At 41.6% G+C, this 15,586-nt stretch overlaps 1 protein-coding gene across 1 annotated transcript in view; it reads left to right on the top strand.

Moving 5' to 3' along the window:
• Nucleotides 1-15,586, top strand: part of LOC138066135 (uncharacterized) — a 96,402-nt gene that overhangs the window by 33,620 nt on the left and 47,196 nt on the right. Inside the window, exon 8 of the mRNA XM_068933747.1 lies at nt 14,902-14,974. Coding sequence (XP_068789848.1) covers nt 14,902-14,974 — 73 coding nt within the window. The remainder of the gene's footprint in view (nt 1-14,901; nt 14,975-15,586) is intronic.

The raw sequence follows: 15,586 nt of genomic DNA, 5'->3' as shown, positions 1-15,586 counted from the left end.
GGGTCAGTAGAAAGATGCTAGCTGGACCCTAGCAAATGGAATTCACTGCATCCCATTCTACCCCTCTAAAAGTTAGGTGTCCAGACTGAGCTAGTGACCTGGCTACTACTGGTCAGTGGAGACTCATCCCAGCAGGGCCACATGTCCCACCTGCCCTCAGTGCCCACCTCAGGGCAGCAGGACTCCCTTCCCAGAGGGTCCTACCACCATGGAGGTAGTGCTAGCCTAAGCAGCTGACTCTGACTAGGTGCTTAGTCTTGAGGTGGGTTAGGTTTTAGCCAAAGAGATACATCCCATTTGTGGTTTCTGAACAGCCAAAACAACAATTAACCAATAAATAATGACGGCTTTTATCACTCTGGTTTTCTAGCAAGTCCTATGGTCAAAACAGAGACTCTAGCGATTGGCTTGCCTCAGTTTCCGTGACAAAAAACGTAGTGTAGTACATCATTTGATGGTTAACATTTGGGCTTCTGAAAAAAGGTACCAATGCAAAATATGCTTATCTTAAATCTCGATGATAGGATTCACAACTTAAGGTTTGATATTGGAACAATCTGTGTTCTGAACAGTATACACTTCATGTGTGGCGTAAGTGTGAATGCCCTGTAAGGTGGTATTCCTCCTTCCGTTGATTAAGGGTAAAAGGTTAGATGCCATCAGGTGTATATGTAGCCATCCATAAAAGAGCAGCTTTTAAACAGGCATTGTTTGGGGATGTGAGTGGATGAGTCCCAGTGATAGGCACAGAGTCCTCCTTGTAGTGCTGCACAGAGCATAGCACAGCTCTTATTCTGTGTGACCTCTCCTGTGCCATATATCGCACTGTAATAACAGCAGGCTTACACAGTGATCCTTTGTGGACTATTGCAGGGAGGGAATTATGTATGTACTTTTCTGCCCGAAAGGAGGAAAAATTATGAGCTTGATTTTGTCTGTATGAATTATTCAAGGACCGGATAGCCTCACTGACATCAGCTGGGCAAGACCATCATTTTACTTTAGCCCCAAAGCAGCCCAGCATCCTTGCTCAGAAAGGACCTCAGAGCATGAATGTCTGCTGAACATGCGTGCCAGGGCTCAGGTTCATGTCAAGTAGGGATCTCCGACTAAGGGTGGCTTTGGACCCTTATTTAAAGGTTTTACAGTATGGAAGGCAGGAGCTATTATTTCGAACTAGGAGTTTTGTTCTACTTGTTAAATGAGGATGTCAGCTATGATGTTTCTTTCCTGACTTCACAGTCTTCTTAAAGGCCCATTTCTTAGTGGTCATCACAAAACGAGCTGGAGCCCAAGTGCCCGTACTGAGCACTAGTACTCAGACCCAACTGGCTGTTGCTCCTGTCACAGAGGAGGAATATTTCCAGCCCCGGGTTCACTCTTTAACAGGAACACACAATATAAGCACCAACATCTTTAGCTTGTCCTTTCCCAGGCCACACTGTGGGTGCTCTAGTAATATTTTTGAGAGGATTGTTTGTTTCCCTCAGACTCCTGATACACAGCTGGCAATAGGCAGGGGAAATGTTAGCAAGGCACATGCTTTCTGATCAATCTGCCCCAAACTCACCAGTTACAAGCTGTTTGTGTGGAACTGACACTACATTTGCTGCATCCAACCTTGGCTTCTGCTAGCGGAAGATACGGGGTACCAGATGGCAGAAATCCTACCAGAGCACCAAGCCGTTTAAACTGTTCTTTTTGCTAGAAATTTAGATGGTCCATATGCTAAAAGTATAACACTCAGATGCATGCTAGCTCCCAAGCAGAGGTCTCTACTGTTTGGACTAAAGGGGAAGAAGTTTATATTCCCCATTAGGTCCCAACATTAGCCTTTACACATATTAAGACGTCTGATAGTGAACCTAGAAGAGCATAGTGGTGCCTATTCATACAGCTTGAATGACAAATTAGAGCAGTTGTACTACAGGCCTGGCTTGGGCTTGAAGGAAAGGTAAAGAATGACAGTGGTCCATGTTCCTGCTGATCTCCCCTTCTTCTCAGCTATCTGTCCCTAGGACCATTTGGTGAAACCCTGAGCTGCTGGATTCAAAGGGCGTATTTTACCCTGGATTCCAACGGAGTGAGAATTTTGCTTTCTGAGGGGGTTTTCAGCCTATGGAGTCCAGTGGGCTGGTGTCACACTGATTTTCTGAAAGCTACATTGCACCTGGGAAGAGAGAGCAGTCAGTCACCACACCTGCTTGCAGGTTGCTCACCATGGGGCAGCAAAGATGGCCCAGCTCTTTCATCTTGTGAGTAGTTCTGTGTTGTCACTGCAAAGTGCTTTCCCCTGAGCGGATACCTTACTCCAGGCCTTCTTAATAAGTCACCTCCCAAAACTCACCCTCAGCCTCACTCTCTGAGGTTGCATTCACTCGAGGGCAATAATGCCCTTTTCATGTGAAAAGGTGACTGAACACAATGTTTAAAATGAAGAAGTGCCATGTCTCGCACAGAAATGTCATCACTTCTCCTGATTTATATTCTCTTCTGATTCATCCAGTCCCCCATTTGCCTTTTATGCTGGAGTCAGCCTCTGGCCCGATGGCTTGGAGGGTTTTACTAAAATAATCCCTGGAGTAAATTCCTTTCCTGGTCAGTTCACTCTGAATTACTATTCCACTTAAAATCTGCTCTTGCTGTCTTGGTTCATTGCCTCTAGATTTATTATGTAACATTTGTCTAATTTAAATTGCATTTTCTCTTTACTGGCCCAGTTGCCTGAAAGATCTGCTTCACCCTGAATCCAGTTACATTGTTGTTCATTATTCGCTTTTTCCTCTCTCCAGTTCTGGCACTATCAACCAATGTGGATATCTTACATCTAACATTCTTATCTAAATCATTTACAAACATTCCCAGCAATTCAGTGCGTTTAAAAGACAGGGAGGTCAGATTTTAGAAATCCCACAAGGTCACTGCAAATAAGGCTAAGATGTCATTTGTTTTTGGCTTGTCCTTTTCATATAGAAAATTGTATTTTAATATTCATAAGGAGAATTTTATTAGCAAATGTAAGAGTGCCTTGAAAAAGATATTTTAACCATGCATGTAATTTTTTATGATTGTGACTATTAGTATTTGGCGTGCTTGTTATCCTTGATGTTGTTTGCCCGGAGGGTACCCAGATGAACAAAACAGCACATACTTTAGCAGATTATTCTCTCTGCATCTGTGAGTTATTGACCCTGTTAAAAATAATTTTTGCTAAAAAGGTTGTAAAATGATACAGTGTTGTTTCTAACAGTAATAGACAACAAGCATTTCCCAGTGCAAACAAGTTTCTAGCTGCTTCTCTCCAGCCCTGTATCAGACCTAGATAACTGCTAGAAGGCTCCAGGCACAAAATAGGAATCCAGAGCTCCTTGGAGGCAATGCTTTGAGTACTGCTGTTATGATGAGCATTAAATCAAACTTTTAAAATCTTCCAAGCTTGTGCAGACAAAGCCTCCATAGCAAGGAGCTGGGGCTAGGTCTTCCAGAGTGCCAGAATCCCATAGGCTGCCTCAGCCTCAGCTGAGGTGCTGGAGGGGCGCCTCCTCACTACCTCGTACCATGGGGTGGCCTGAAGAGAAAGCCCTTGCAGAAATCAGAGCAGTGTCAGGACTGCCCTGGTAGGCGCTGCTTAAACATCCCCCTGTGGAAGCATTGTCCCCAAACCAGCACATGAGCACCCTGGGCTATTTCGTGCTCGTACAGGGACACTTTCCCAGGGGAGAAAGCGTCTCTGCCTGGGCAACCTGGAACTGGTGATTGCTTGCTGCCAGGAAGCCCCTTTGGTGGTGGCAGATGGCCATAAATAACAGTTGCCTATAGGCTGCTTTTAAGTCATGCTTGAGCACCTGCCCTGTGTACAGCTTGCTCTTCCGGATCAGACTAGATGCTCCTCAGGGGTGGCCTTGATGTTCAAATGGCGAGGAGATCTGGTCCAGGCCCACAGGCTCTCAGTCGTCCCAAGGCATCTGGTAGTATCACGAAACCCCGAACTCCAGGAGGCTCAGCCCTTCCTATTACACATGAGCTTGCCTTAAGCATTTTATTGGGCTCCAGGGCAAATTTGTTCCTTTCAGGAAAAGTGACTTCTCCTCCCAAACACAGCAAGCTGTTGGTAATCTGTAATAGCAGATATGAATCCATTTTCACATTTATCAGGACTTATCTCTAAACAAGTAGACTCCATTTTCACAAAATGAATAAAAGCTCTGAGGTTTGGAGAGCTCCAAAGGAAATATGTATCACGTAGTGGGGAGCAGAAAAGGTCTCTCACATGTAGAGCATGTCCTGTGTTGGTATCTCTGCGGCTGGTGTTACTCTACATCTCCCCACAGTAACTGTCTCTCTAGAGTAAGGAATTGCTGTCGTTCTCCCTTTATGCATGGGGTCATTTGAGATGGACAGATGGGAAATCTATGAGAAAGCTGGCAAATGATCCAGATCTCATGAGTTCCAATCTAGGAAAAGAAAGCTTTGTTGGTTAAAGAGTGTTGTGGATTAAAGGATAAGTCATTACTCTAGGAGACTGTAGTAAGTGTGCTTTGCTAGGGATTTATTGCATTTGCTCTTTCTCAGCTTACAGATGTGAAAATAAAAATGTCAACAATTGACAAAGAAATTAAACTGACCCAATAGCTATTAAAGTTTTATATTCCTAAGGTGGTACTAGTCACAAAATAATCCTTAAGTAATGCGTGTGCTAAATATCAACAGTAAGCTTCAGTATTTGTCATTAAATGTGGTTTAATACTGAAGTTGCCCAAGTCTAGAAAAGTTAAAGGTTCAGCTGCAGACAGCAAGGAGACTAGAGACACCATGCTAAATACAAAAACAACTCTTCAGAAAACCACTGTAGTTAAATATAAAAAGACACTATTAGAAATAAAAGAAATAACCTCCAGAAATAAAGTTGTGTTAAAACAAGGAAAGTAGAAAAGATAAATTTTTGCATGTTAAACGTTAAATGTAAAACTAAATGGAGCAGGATAAAAAGATTTTCAGGAGAGTTTTGCTAAGAATAAAAATGGTAATAATAAGAGTAGCAGAATCAGCAATAACAAATGTAACCACATCTGAAACAGGAGAAGAATCGATGAAACTGATAGATGATCAAGATGCAAAAGAAGCACTCAAGGAAGGTAAGGTCACCCCGGAAAGAATAAATTAATTATTTGTCTCAATAGTCACAACCTTTGAGAGAGGGTCTCACATCAGAGCTATATTTGACATTGAGGAGCCTGAGGAGCTATCTAAAACTGAAGTGTCAAGAGGAGAGGTCGTTAGACAAATCACAAGAACTAGACGGAGTTCGCTCAAGGCTTATGAGGGGATCCATATATAAAGGTATTCAACAGCTAACAGTGGCATGTAAGCTATCATTTTTTTCCAGAATAACATACTGGGGCAAGTGTGACACCAATCTTTTGTAATGATTGTAGGCATCCCTAAGAACTACAGACCAATAAATCTCACTTATAGAACTATCAAACTTTTAGTAACAATAATAAATAGAATTCTTAGACATACAAATAAGTATGTATTATTGGGGAAGAGCAACACAGACTTTGTAAAGGAAAGTCTTACCTTTAAAGCATATCAGAAAGCGTAGGAGGTAGCAACCACATGAACATGATCCAGCTGATAACACACACTTAAATTCCTGCAAAGCATTTGACATGATCTCTTACCATAGATTTTTAAAGAAGGGAGGCTTTGTGGAGTCCACAGGGTAAGGGAAGTGGGCAGGAGGGGGAGTTACCGGTCACCAATGCTCCTGTATGTATTTACGTGTTATCTAGGAAAGCTCGTGAATCATGAGGTGACATCTTCTGCAGATAAGAAAAAACTACTCAGAATAATAAGATAAAATTACTCAGGATAGTAATATACGAGACAACTTTTGAGGGTGAATTTCAGAGGAGTCTATAATTTTGAGAGTGACGTGGAGAAGAATAGGGAATGAATAAATTCATTATTTCTGTCAGTATGAGAGCTATGAGGCACCCAAAGAAACTATGAAGCAGCAAGTCTAAAACAAACAGAAGGATTTTTTTTGTCACATTTAAACTGTTAAACCGTGGGACTCATTGCCACTGAACGTTGTGGGGGTCGACTAAAAAGGGGTTCAAAAGGAATTAGGTGACTCAGGGGAGCAAAAGGCTAGCAGTGACTACGCACACTGGCCTGCGTGAATCTCAGGGAGACACAGGAGACTGGAGCGGAGAGCAGTCTGTGCGCTCCATTCGGGAAACCAGCAACCTCATGGCCCGGAAAACGGTGGAAAGGACCCCTCTGTGCTTTTCCTTTCATGGCAACTCCTGGCAGTTGAGAGGCAGGAGTCTGCACTATGTCTGCCTACAGGCTGACAGTATGGTGGTTTCAATACCCCGTGGAAAAAAATCTTTTTACTGAGGATACCAAACAGAACTTGTATTAAAGTATTCTTATAATTAAAAGTGTGTCCTTAGATAGTGATGTAAGCTGACAGTTTTATTCCTGGCAGAGCAGGTCAGGAATTTGCAGCAGAACTATATCAGAAATCAAAACACTTTGCGAAAAAGTGTTGGTTTCGACAGACTTTTGGAAGAAAACCAGTGGAAAAAATACGTACAATGTAATGTTGAAACATCCTATTCTACTCTTTATTTTGTAACAGCTTTCTGACTTGATTTTTTTCCACTTTGCATTAGCTTTTTTGCTACAACATAATATCAACTTTAAAAAGTCAAAGTCAAAACAAAATGTTTCAGTTTCTATTACAACAAAACCTGTCAGTCAACCTGAAATACACTGAGTCTTTTTAATTCCCCTTTGCTGAGAATTTCATACTTTAGAGGTTTCATTGCAATTCAAAATGAAGTCAGCTTTGAAATCTGAAAAATCTTTATAAAACAGGACTCCTGTTCTTTGGCAATTGGTCACTCTGGCTTTTCCAACTTCGGTTTGTTTGTCTGAAAAGTGGGAATAATGTCACTGTTCCACGCTTGCAAAGCGCTTTCAGATTCAGCAACAAAGAATCAAATATTTCTGTGTTTTTTGCTAACGTTGCATGATCTCAGGCACCATCCCAATCCTACTGCTTTCGACTGTGTACCTCTTTCCCACAGTCGCTTGTTCACAAGCACCCAGAGTGCAACATGCAGCACCGCATGCACTTCTGTGAGAGCTGCCCTGGATGTGTTTTGGACCTTTCTTTTCCTCTTCTCCTATTCTTCCTGTATTTGTCTATTGGCTTTGTTTTGACCATTTTATTTGTGCGAACTTGGAATTGTTCCCTTTTGTCTAGCGGACCTGCTTTCCTGAGGGCTGTTGGATTTGCCCAAGTTCTTTTTATGGTTAGTGGCTTATTGAATGGAGCGTGCAAACTCCTGACAGTCATAGCAGTGTTGAATCACTTTGGTAAACCAGCATGAGGAATCTTACAGTGCCGCCACTTGCCATAAATACAAAAATAAAAGGAAAGATCTCATTCCCTAAACCACGCACATTGCGTCCCCAAAAGAGGGGCTGAAGCATGCGTTGTGCTGGGTGTGAGCCATCTGCACCAGAGGGAATTTCTTCCTCAGTGTGTTCCCAGAATGGAGGCATCAGGATTGCTATGAGATAGCGTGAGGCAGGAAGAGTTTTTTGGGTCCTGGAATGCCAATAAGCACTTCAGACATCCCTCTTGGCTTCTGGAAGCCCTGCATCCAGCACCCCAGAGCGTGATTTCTTTCTGTAAAAAGAAAGCTTAGGCTATTTTTCATACCAGTCACATGCTGTTCTAAATGGCTTAAAAGTTTCAAGGACTCCAAATGCTGAAAAACAGCTGTATGCTGATGTGAGCAGCATGTGCAAGGGTGATTTAAATCTAGTTTTTATCCTATTTAACTCCCAGTGGCTTTTATGTTTTCCATAAATGACTGAGAAAAGTTCTTGGCTGGAAAGAGTCATAAAAACATGCAGTAAATTCTTTGTAGTGTCAACATTAGCAATTCATCATATTTTTGTTTGTTTATTTTCTGAGATTTTTTTTCTGTGATTTTGACATGTCTAGGATCTCTGATAAGTCTCTTGTTCTTCATTAAACTGAGCTAAACAGATAAACTGTCCTTTATGCTTCAGCCTCAAGGTAGGAACTCACTTCCAGGGCAGAACTGCTATTGCCTCAGGGATGGTCACAGGAGCTGGCACCGCCTATGTCCTACTGAAATGTGAGTCTTCCTAAAAATCTCTCCTGTAGGACTCTCAGCAACCTGATGTCCACAGAAGGCACCAGACTCCTTAGCAAGAGCTTAGCAGGTTACAAGTAGAAGTTTGTTTTTCATCTGTGTCCCATTGCTAACTGAGGAAAGTGTTTCTTGACACCCTACTTAGCTCAGCAGAACTGCTGACACAGGATTTCAAGCCCTTCCGAACAGATCGTAGTGTGCATATTCACATCACATCTCCAGGGTCAGATTTAGTGATAATTTGACTCAAACTAATATCTACATAAGGGGCTTTTGCAAATTTATAATTTCCAAAGGGCACATCTGCTAATATTCTATTATAATTTCTGAACTCCATTTCTTTCATTAAGGAGCTAATTTTGCTCCCAAGAGGATCATTAGCTTTTACCCATTTTGATTAATTTAATTCATATTACCAATAGCTACCTAAGGCTTTATGAACTGGATGGGAACTTTTAGCTTTTCCTTTAACGCAGTTTCTCACCATGAGAAATCTTGTCAACTCTAATTGCATTTAGAAGAATTTAAATTCACTGCCTTTGACATTTTTCTTCCAAATCCATACTGAGTGAAGTGCGCATTGCACTCCTCACAGTGCTCTCATTCTACCTTCATAAAAATGTTGAGAGTGGAGGGCTCTTTGTCCAGGATTATCCCGAAATCATTCTCAAGAGACTTGATCCCAGGAGGCACGGGATTTCCACAGCTCCCGGTGAGCTACAAACGAGCACTATAGATTATCTTCTCCTCTTACCTGGTACAGTGGAGTTTGGCCTTGGGCTCTTCTGCTCCACAAGTCTCCCTGGGATGTATGAACCCATATATTCCACACGTGCATCCCACGTTACAGCTATCTTGGGGCATGTGTGCAAAGGAAGAGGTGGCCATAGGAATTACCTTTCTTTCATTAAAGGCAAGGGGACTAGGTATCTGCAGCAAAGAAAAGGACGGAAAGCGCTTGGTCTGTAGCACTTGGGACAATACCCACAGTTTTGCAAAAGTAGGAGCAGACATTGTTAGTGAATGGGCCAAAATGGGCTTCTTGGATATTTCTGATGGCTACCCATCTCTCTGCAGCCACTGTCAATCAAAATCCAGTATGCTTTCTCTTTCCTTGCTGTCAAGTTTAAGCTCCAGGCACTGGCTATGACCCTAAATATACTTATTACCAGCAATTTCTTTTCAGATCCTGGTGGAGACTTAAGAGCAAAGTGCAAGAGTATGTTCCTGCACTCCACATTTCTTTCCATTTCTACTAACAACTGACTTGCAAAGGCTACAGGGGTGTTCATTTTTTGGTTTCTCTTGACTGTCAATGGAAATTCAACGTAGCTGGATGAAAAATCACCCTCCTCAGGCCTAAAATGCCACTCTGCAAGTTCCTAATCATCTTGCTATTTTTGGGTGCTTAGCTTCAGTCTCAGGAGTTGTAGCTGATCCTACAATTCCCTGATATTATCATTAAAATTGGCAGAATGTGATCACAGGTAAAATTTTGCGATGTAGGAAGCAGGCCTTCAAAGTCTTTTACAGTGATGACAATAAATGGCAGAAATTTGGTATTGTTTTGCATGGGCAAAGTACAAGCAGAATCTGCATTCTCCAAATGGCACATTCTGGGAGGCCACACAGTTGCTATTTAGAGACCTTAAATGATCACCAGACCCAGCAGGAACTGTGAACACTACAAATAGTACATGCTGCTGAGGGATTGAGGTGGCAGATTGGGAGTTGAGCCATAGTACTATGAGACCTCTGGGTGAACGTGAAAGAAATAAAGAATGGGTCTGCATGCAGAATTTGGCCCATAATGTTGAAGCTAAGATAGCTGCAATTACTATTATGAGAATTCCTTTACTTTATGCACATTTTGCAGTGCACAGGTGAGAGGTAGCCTGCAAAGCCTTGCATGGTTATGTGCTAATTCTGAGCTGAAAACAATGCTGGGTCACCATGCAGATCAGACCTAAATCTGAACCTGTTGGTTGCCCTGTACATACAGAACAAAGGCAGTAAACCCTTTATCTCACCAGCCTATGAATCTTTGTTGACCATCTCTGTACATGTCCCCATAAAAACATTTGATCTAAAAGCCTTTTTAAAAATTTACCTTCATTTTCCAGTGTAACCCCCCAGTGAATCATTAATGTAACAAGATAAAGATCTCTAGCTAAGGAATTATTCTTATTATAAAGTTCCCAAGTTCTAGTAGCAAACCTCTCCAGGGTATATATTAAACCAAAAAGGTCCCACACAATCATTTAAATCTATAAAATTCAATTCATTTCTGACTCCCTCCAGGCACTTGTTTTATAGTGATCTAATAAAGGGGAGTTGTGGCTGTTAAATGATAGTCTCCAAAGGGGACATGGGAACTCTGCACACCAGTCCCCAACATTTGCTGGGAAGCTTCATTGCTCCATTTTGCTTGCATCTCTTTTGAAAAGCAAACCTTTCAAAGCCTTTCAAAATGAATAATGATTCTAGCTTTTAAAAAAGGAAAATCCACAAAAGTTTTGTTACATAAATGTACTGCTCCGGGATATAGGTTACAAAAAGATGAAGCATGTAATTGTTACAGAAATTATGTGTATGCATTCACAAAATCCCTGAAACTTAGGGTAGAAAAGCTGCGTAAGTCTGTTCTCCTTGCTTTCTAGGGCAGGAATGTTCCCTGCAATGCTTTTTCTACTGCTTTGTCCAGTCTAGTTCTAAATTACCTGTGAAATTATCATTGATGCAATTCTGGTATGCTATAATGCACACAGATTCCCTAGCAGACAGTGTCTGATGGGGTTTTTTTCAGTCTTGAAACTAGAGAGGTACGGATAATAAAATACTAGCCTTCCCGATGGCATCAAAACCACAACTGCAGGTATATCAATATCATCCCCTAAACTGCATTCATGAGGCATCAGAAGGTTTTTTTATGGTTGGAAAATATATTTACATGAGGTATTGTATTAGAGAAATGTATCACTTACTTACCTGATGTTAAACACAACTGCCTACCTAATGTAGGCTCACGGCCAGGTCGTGTTTGATAAAACAGTAGCTATTCCGAGTTAGCCTGAGAACCTCCACGGTTAACCACGATCAGCTAATACAGGTTTTCAATATGCATTTTTGCTAAGAGAACGTTTATGTTCATTTTTAACTTTGTGGTAATTAGTGCATTTTGCAACCGTGCTGTATTTTCCTTGTACAGATGAGGCAGAGAAACAGAAACTTCCTTCCAAAATGAGAGAGCTGCAGAAAATTCTGTGTGTATGTCCTTGGCATTTCAGCTGTGAAGCTCCTTTTACCCTCCAAGGCAAGAGCAGGAAACGAAGCAGATGCTGAAGCCTGTGGGGGAAAGAGCTGCGAGGGCCCTGTGATGCATTGGGGCAGTTGTCTGGGTGAGCTAGTGCTACCTCCCCAGCCACCGTCTGCCCTCCTCACCCCCGTGCTACACCACGCCAGAGGATGGATTTATGTTTGTAGACCCGTTTCAGGATAGCCTGTACCCCTGTTGCCATTTACAGCCGTGAGGCTTGGAGGAAGAAAAGTAACTGCTTGGAGGTGGCTGCACGGAAACCGGGGGACAGTGAGGTTTATTTCCAAGGAAGCCAATGCAATTTGTCCTGCAGTGCCCACACCTTAATGCATTAAGTGGTTTTTGGGGTTGCCACTGGGACTGTACGTGTTTTTCAACCAAAAGCAGGCTTTGCGAGAATGTTAAAATAAATCAATACATGAGGTTTGTCTAAGGTTACATGTTTGTTAATGTTTTATTGATTACACTATTGGTGGTAAATTATGTAACATAATAAAGCTGTGGACTCTTTCTAATAAAGACAAAGAAGTTATTCCATCAGCTGGCAACTTAAGGCAAAGAAACTTAATAATATAGCACATTATAAGACCACAGCCCAGAGACTGACAAATCCAATTCATCGAGGAAGTAGCTGTGATGCTGCAGGCATCGGGTTATGCCCTCATGCAATTAGGCAGCACAAGTCAAGTCTGAAAGAGGGCAAAGTCTACTTTCTATACCATGGCCATAAAAGTGGGCAAGAAAAGTGAACTGGTTTAAAAGGATACTTGGAACAATTGTGAAAGCTCAGAGCAGGTGCTAGGCACCCTGCACAGAATTGGCCTGTACGGGCTCCAGCATGCAGATGTTTTCTGCTCTCCGGAAAGAGATCATTTGTAAAGCACTATGGGACTGGTCAGGGTAAAGACCACTTCCAAATAAATTATTCCTGCTGAAGAATCAAGGCTGCCTAGCAGGGGTGGATGACCATTCTGGTTCCCCTTTCCCTCTGTTCAGGCTTCAGAGGAACTAGTGTTAGAGCTAGAGATGGCATGTGAACTATTGCAGTTTTCAGTCCGTGTATTCGTGTTGTTAGCTCAGACTTCTTTTCGACATCAGTTTTCTCCAAAACTGCTTCCCACATCTCCTAGGAGATGAACCTATTTTGTTTTATTTTATTTTAAAGAAAGCTCTTATCACCCAGAATAAACCCCTGAAAATGCTTTTAAAAGGAAATGAAATAGTGAATTTCTAAGTGACTGAAGATTGCCTCTCCACAACACAATCCCATTTCCATGGCTATGGAGAACAAATATTACAGCTCCCCTTGGCACATATAGAATCAACAAACAGTTGCTTCCAGAACTGACTTGACCATTGCGCCTGCTATGGGAGTCCTTCTGAGGACAAAGAGAGCATCACATGTCCAGAGATGACAGAGTACCTTCTCCAATTGCATTAGGAACCTGCTGCTTTTTATTTAACTCGCAATATAAACTCCAAAGCCTGTCTCCTGAGTAATGCCCAAACCTAGCTTGTTTACCCATCCACACACGTTCCTGTCAGCACCCTTTTTGGTCCAGACTAGCTAATTAAACACAGGTGTCAGCAAGGCCATTAGGATCACTCTGGAGGCAGTTTCTAGCAATTTCAAGCCGTTAGGAATACCACAGGCACCTGGGTTTCTAATTAACATGTGCAGAGGACTCACAGGGCCTAAAGGGTGGATCTGCTCTCTGCAGAGTTGTCCTCTCTAGGACAGATGGACCTTGTTTTGGCTCCTGGAATATCAACAGAACAATTAAGTGATAACATGGAAACCAGCTGTTTCCCCCTGCCTCCTATCTGAAGACTCTCCCTGAACACTGTTGGAAAGCTGCCACAAGTCACATCACACAAAGCCACTGCACACATAAGCCACTGCACACATAAGCCTGGACTTTCAACAGCAATTCTGGGTTTGAGATACCTCTGTTTTATGGAACCCAAATTTCTGAAACTTCATTGGCGGGGGGTTTGCACTGGAAGAAGTCTGTCTGTCCTCGTGTTCACACAGACCCTGCCATGACTGGGGCCCTGAAATAGAGGGTGGTTACTGTCATGATGAAACATGGGTCCTCTATATGAGAAAATGCTGGATATTGTCTGAAGAAAATGTCTGGAGTCTGTCTCTCAGGTCTATGAATTCAGGCAATAAACAATAGAAGTGCTCAAGATCACCAGTAGTATTTTGAAAATGTAGGCCTTTCAGCTTAGGAAGTAATATCTGCCGTTAAGAGCTTTGAATTTCTCATCTTTCTAGTTAAAGCATTATTTTCTTCAGAAATTCAAAGGTTGGTATTGGTTCTGCTCCCAGTTACACCTGCGTGAAATGAGAATATTTACTAGGTTTTACAAGCACAGAGCAGGCTCTGGCATTATGAATTTGAAGCCGTGATTTAATCCTGCAAGAAGAGGCATTTATATCACTGAGAATTCAAGGGAAATTGCGTATGAAAAGTGACTCTGTTTATTTGTTTAACAATGAATATGTCCTACGCTATAACATATACATTAGTACAAATCCATTGAGTTAGTAACCAGCACACTAAACCAAAGTCCATCCACACACTAATAGCCTACCCTTTTACCAAAATCACTGCCATCTTCATCATATAAAAGGCTTGGAAGGGTAACAAAACCTCACAGCTTAAGTGTTATCCTCAGAAAAACTAAAGGTTAAAGGAAGTGCCAAAATAAAAAAAAAATCCTCAAGGGAAATTCATGCAGTTTTATATGGCTTCTCAAGGAATAGAGTGGGCCGTACTAGTATGAAGTTGATCATGCAGTGTGTTTTAAATGAGAGGCATCTCTGACAGCTTGGATGGCACTGGTAATAGGTTTTATTTTTACAAAAAAATAGCAGTGAATGAAATGATGGGCTGCTGATGTGTTGGAGTGCATGAAATGACTTCCAAAGTGTACAGCCCATACTGTAGCATGTTATTCTAACCTGACCGTTACCCACAGGTTACGAAACTAATGAAATTAAGAGTTGCCGACCAAGTTTTCGTCTCCACTGGGAGATGTTGGTCTAAACCTGCTCCCCTTGGAATGAAAGACAAGTTGCTCTGACATTAGACCGGGAGCAGAGTCAAATCCTTCATTGGTCCATTTTTGAGACAAATTTTATGTGGGACGTGAATAATGGTGGAATGGAATGATTAAACGGTTAAAAACTTAAGGTCATATTTGAAAGTTGAATTACTGCTCTAAGAAAGGAAATCTCCCAGTTGATAGTTGTTTCTACCACATTGCCATCACCCTGGATTGCTCTGTCAGAACTGCCAATTTAACTATGACCCTGACCTCCATCTTACTGTTCCCTGCTCTCTCTGCTCCTTCAATTTCTGAATCCAGATAAACTGGAGAGGAGAAGACTTGAAACCAGAAAATTTGCCACAGCATCAGGATGAGCGGACAATTCACCCAGGTGAGCTATATTCAGTTATTACCTTTTCCTCTCTTTCTTTTTTCCTTTTCTTTTGTCTTACAACATATCATATTCACATCTAATTGTGATCTGACAGTGCAAATGCTTGGTATCGTATTAATATTTACTCCTGTGAATAGCCTCTTTAAAATGAAATAATTAGTGTTTGCAGGATCAAAACCACCATAAACTCCGTGTTCTTTGAGGTGGCAAGTATGTTTTAAATGTGCTCCCTAAGCTACTTTGAACGCTCTGGGCAACGCAAAAATAATGCGTAACAATGACTTTTCAATAACAATAAGTAATAATTTGTCAGTGATGAGGAGGGAACACAACCGATTCAATCACAATTTTATTATGATGGGTTATTTTTTCTTTTTACAAACTCCTTAAATTAACATGAATGATATACAGTACCCTGGGTTTTGTTGGAGGCATCAGAATCAGACTGATTCACAGAATGTTCTCTACTATTGCAAGTAATCAAAAAACAAAAGAAAACAGTCTCTTTAGGGGTGTAATATACATTATTTCTTTTAAAGAGCTAGTGCTGTGGGAGATAGGCAGCATTAATTCTGTGCATGCTCTTTTCCACTTGCATTTTTTTTAATC

Source organism: Struthio camelus, chromosome 2 (assembly GCF_040807025.1).
Source record: "Struthio camelus isolate bStrCam1 chromosome 2, bStrCam1.hap1, whole genome shotgun sequence".
Classification (NCBI taxonomy): Eukaryota; Metazoa; Chordata; class Aves; order Struthioniformes; family Struthionidae; genus Struthio; species Struthio camelus.
This window is presented reverse-complemented; position numbering and strand designations above follow the sequence as displayed.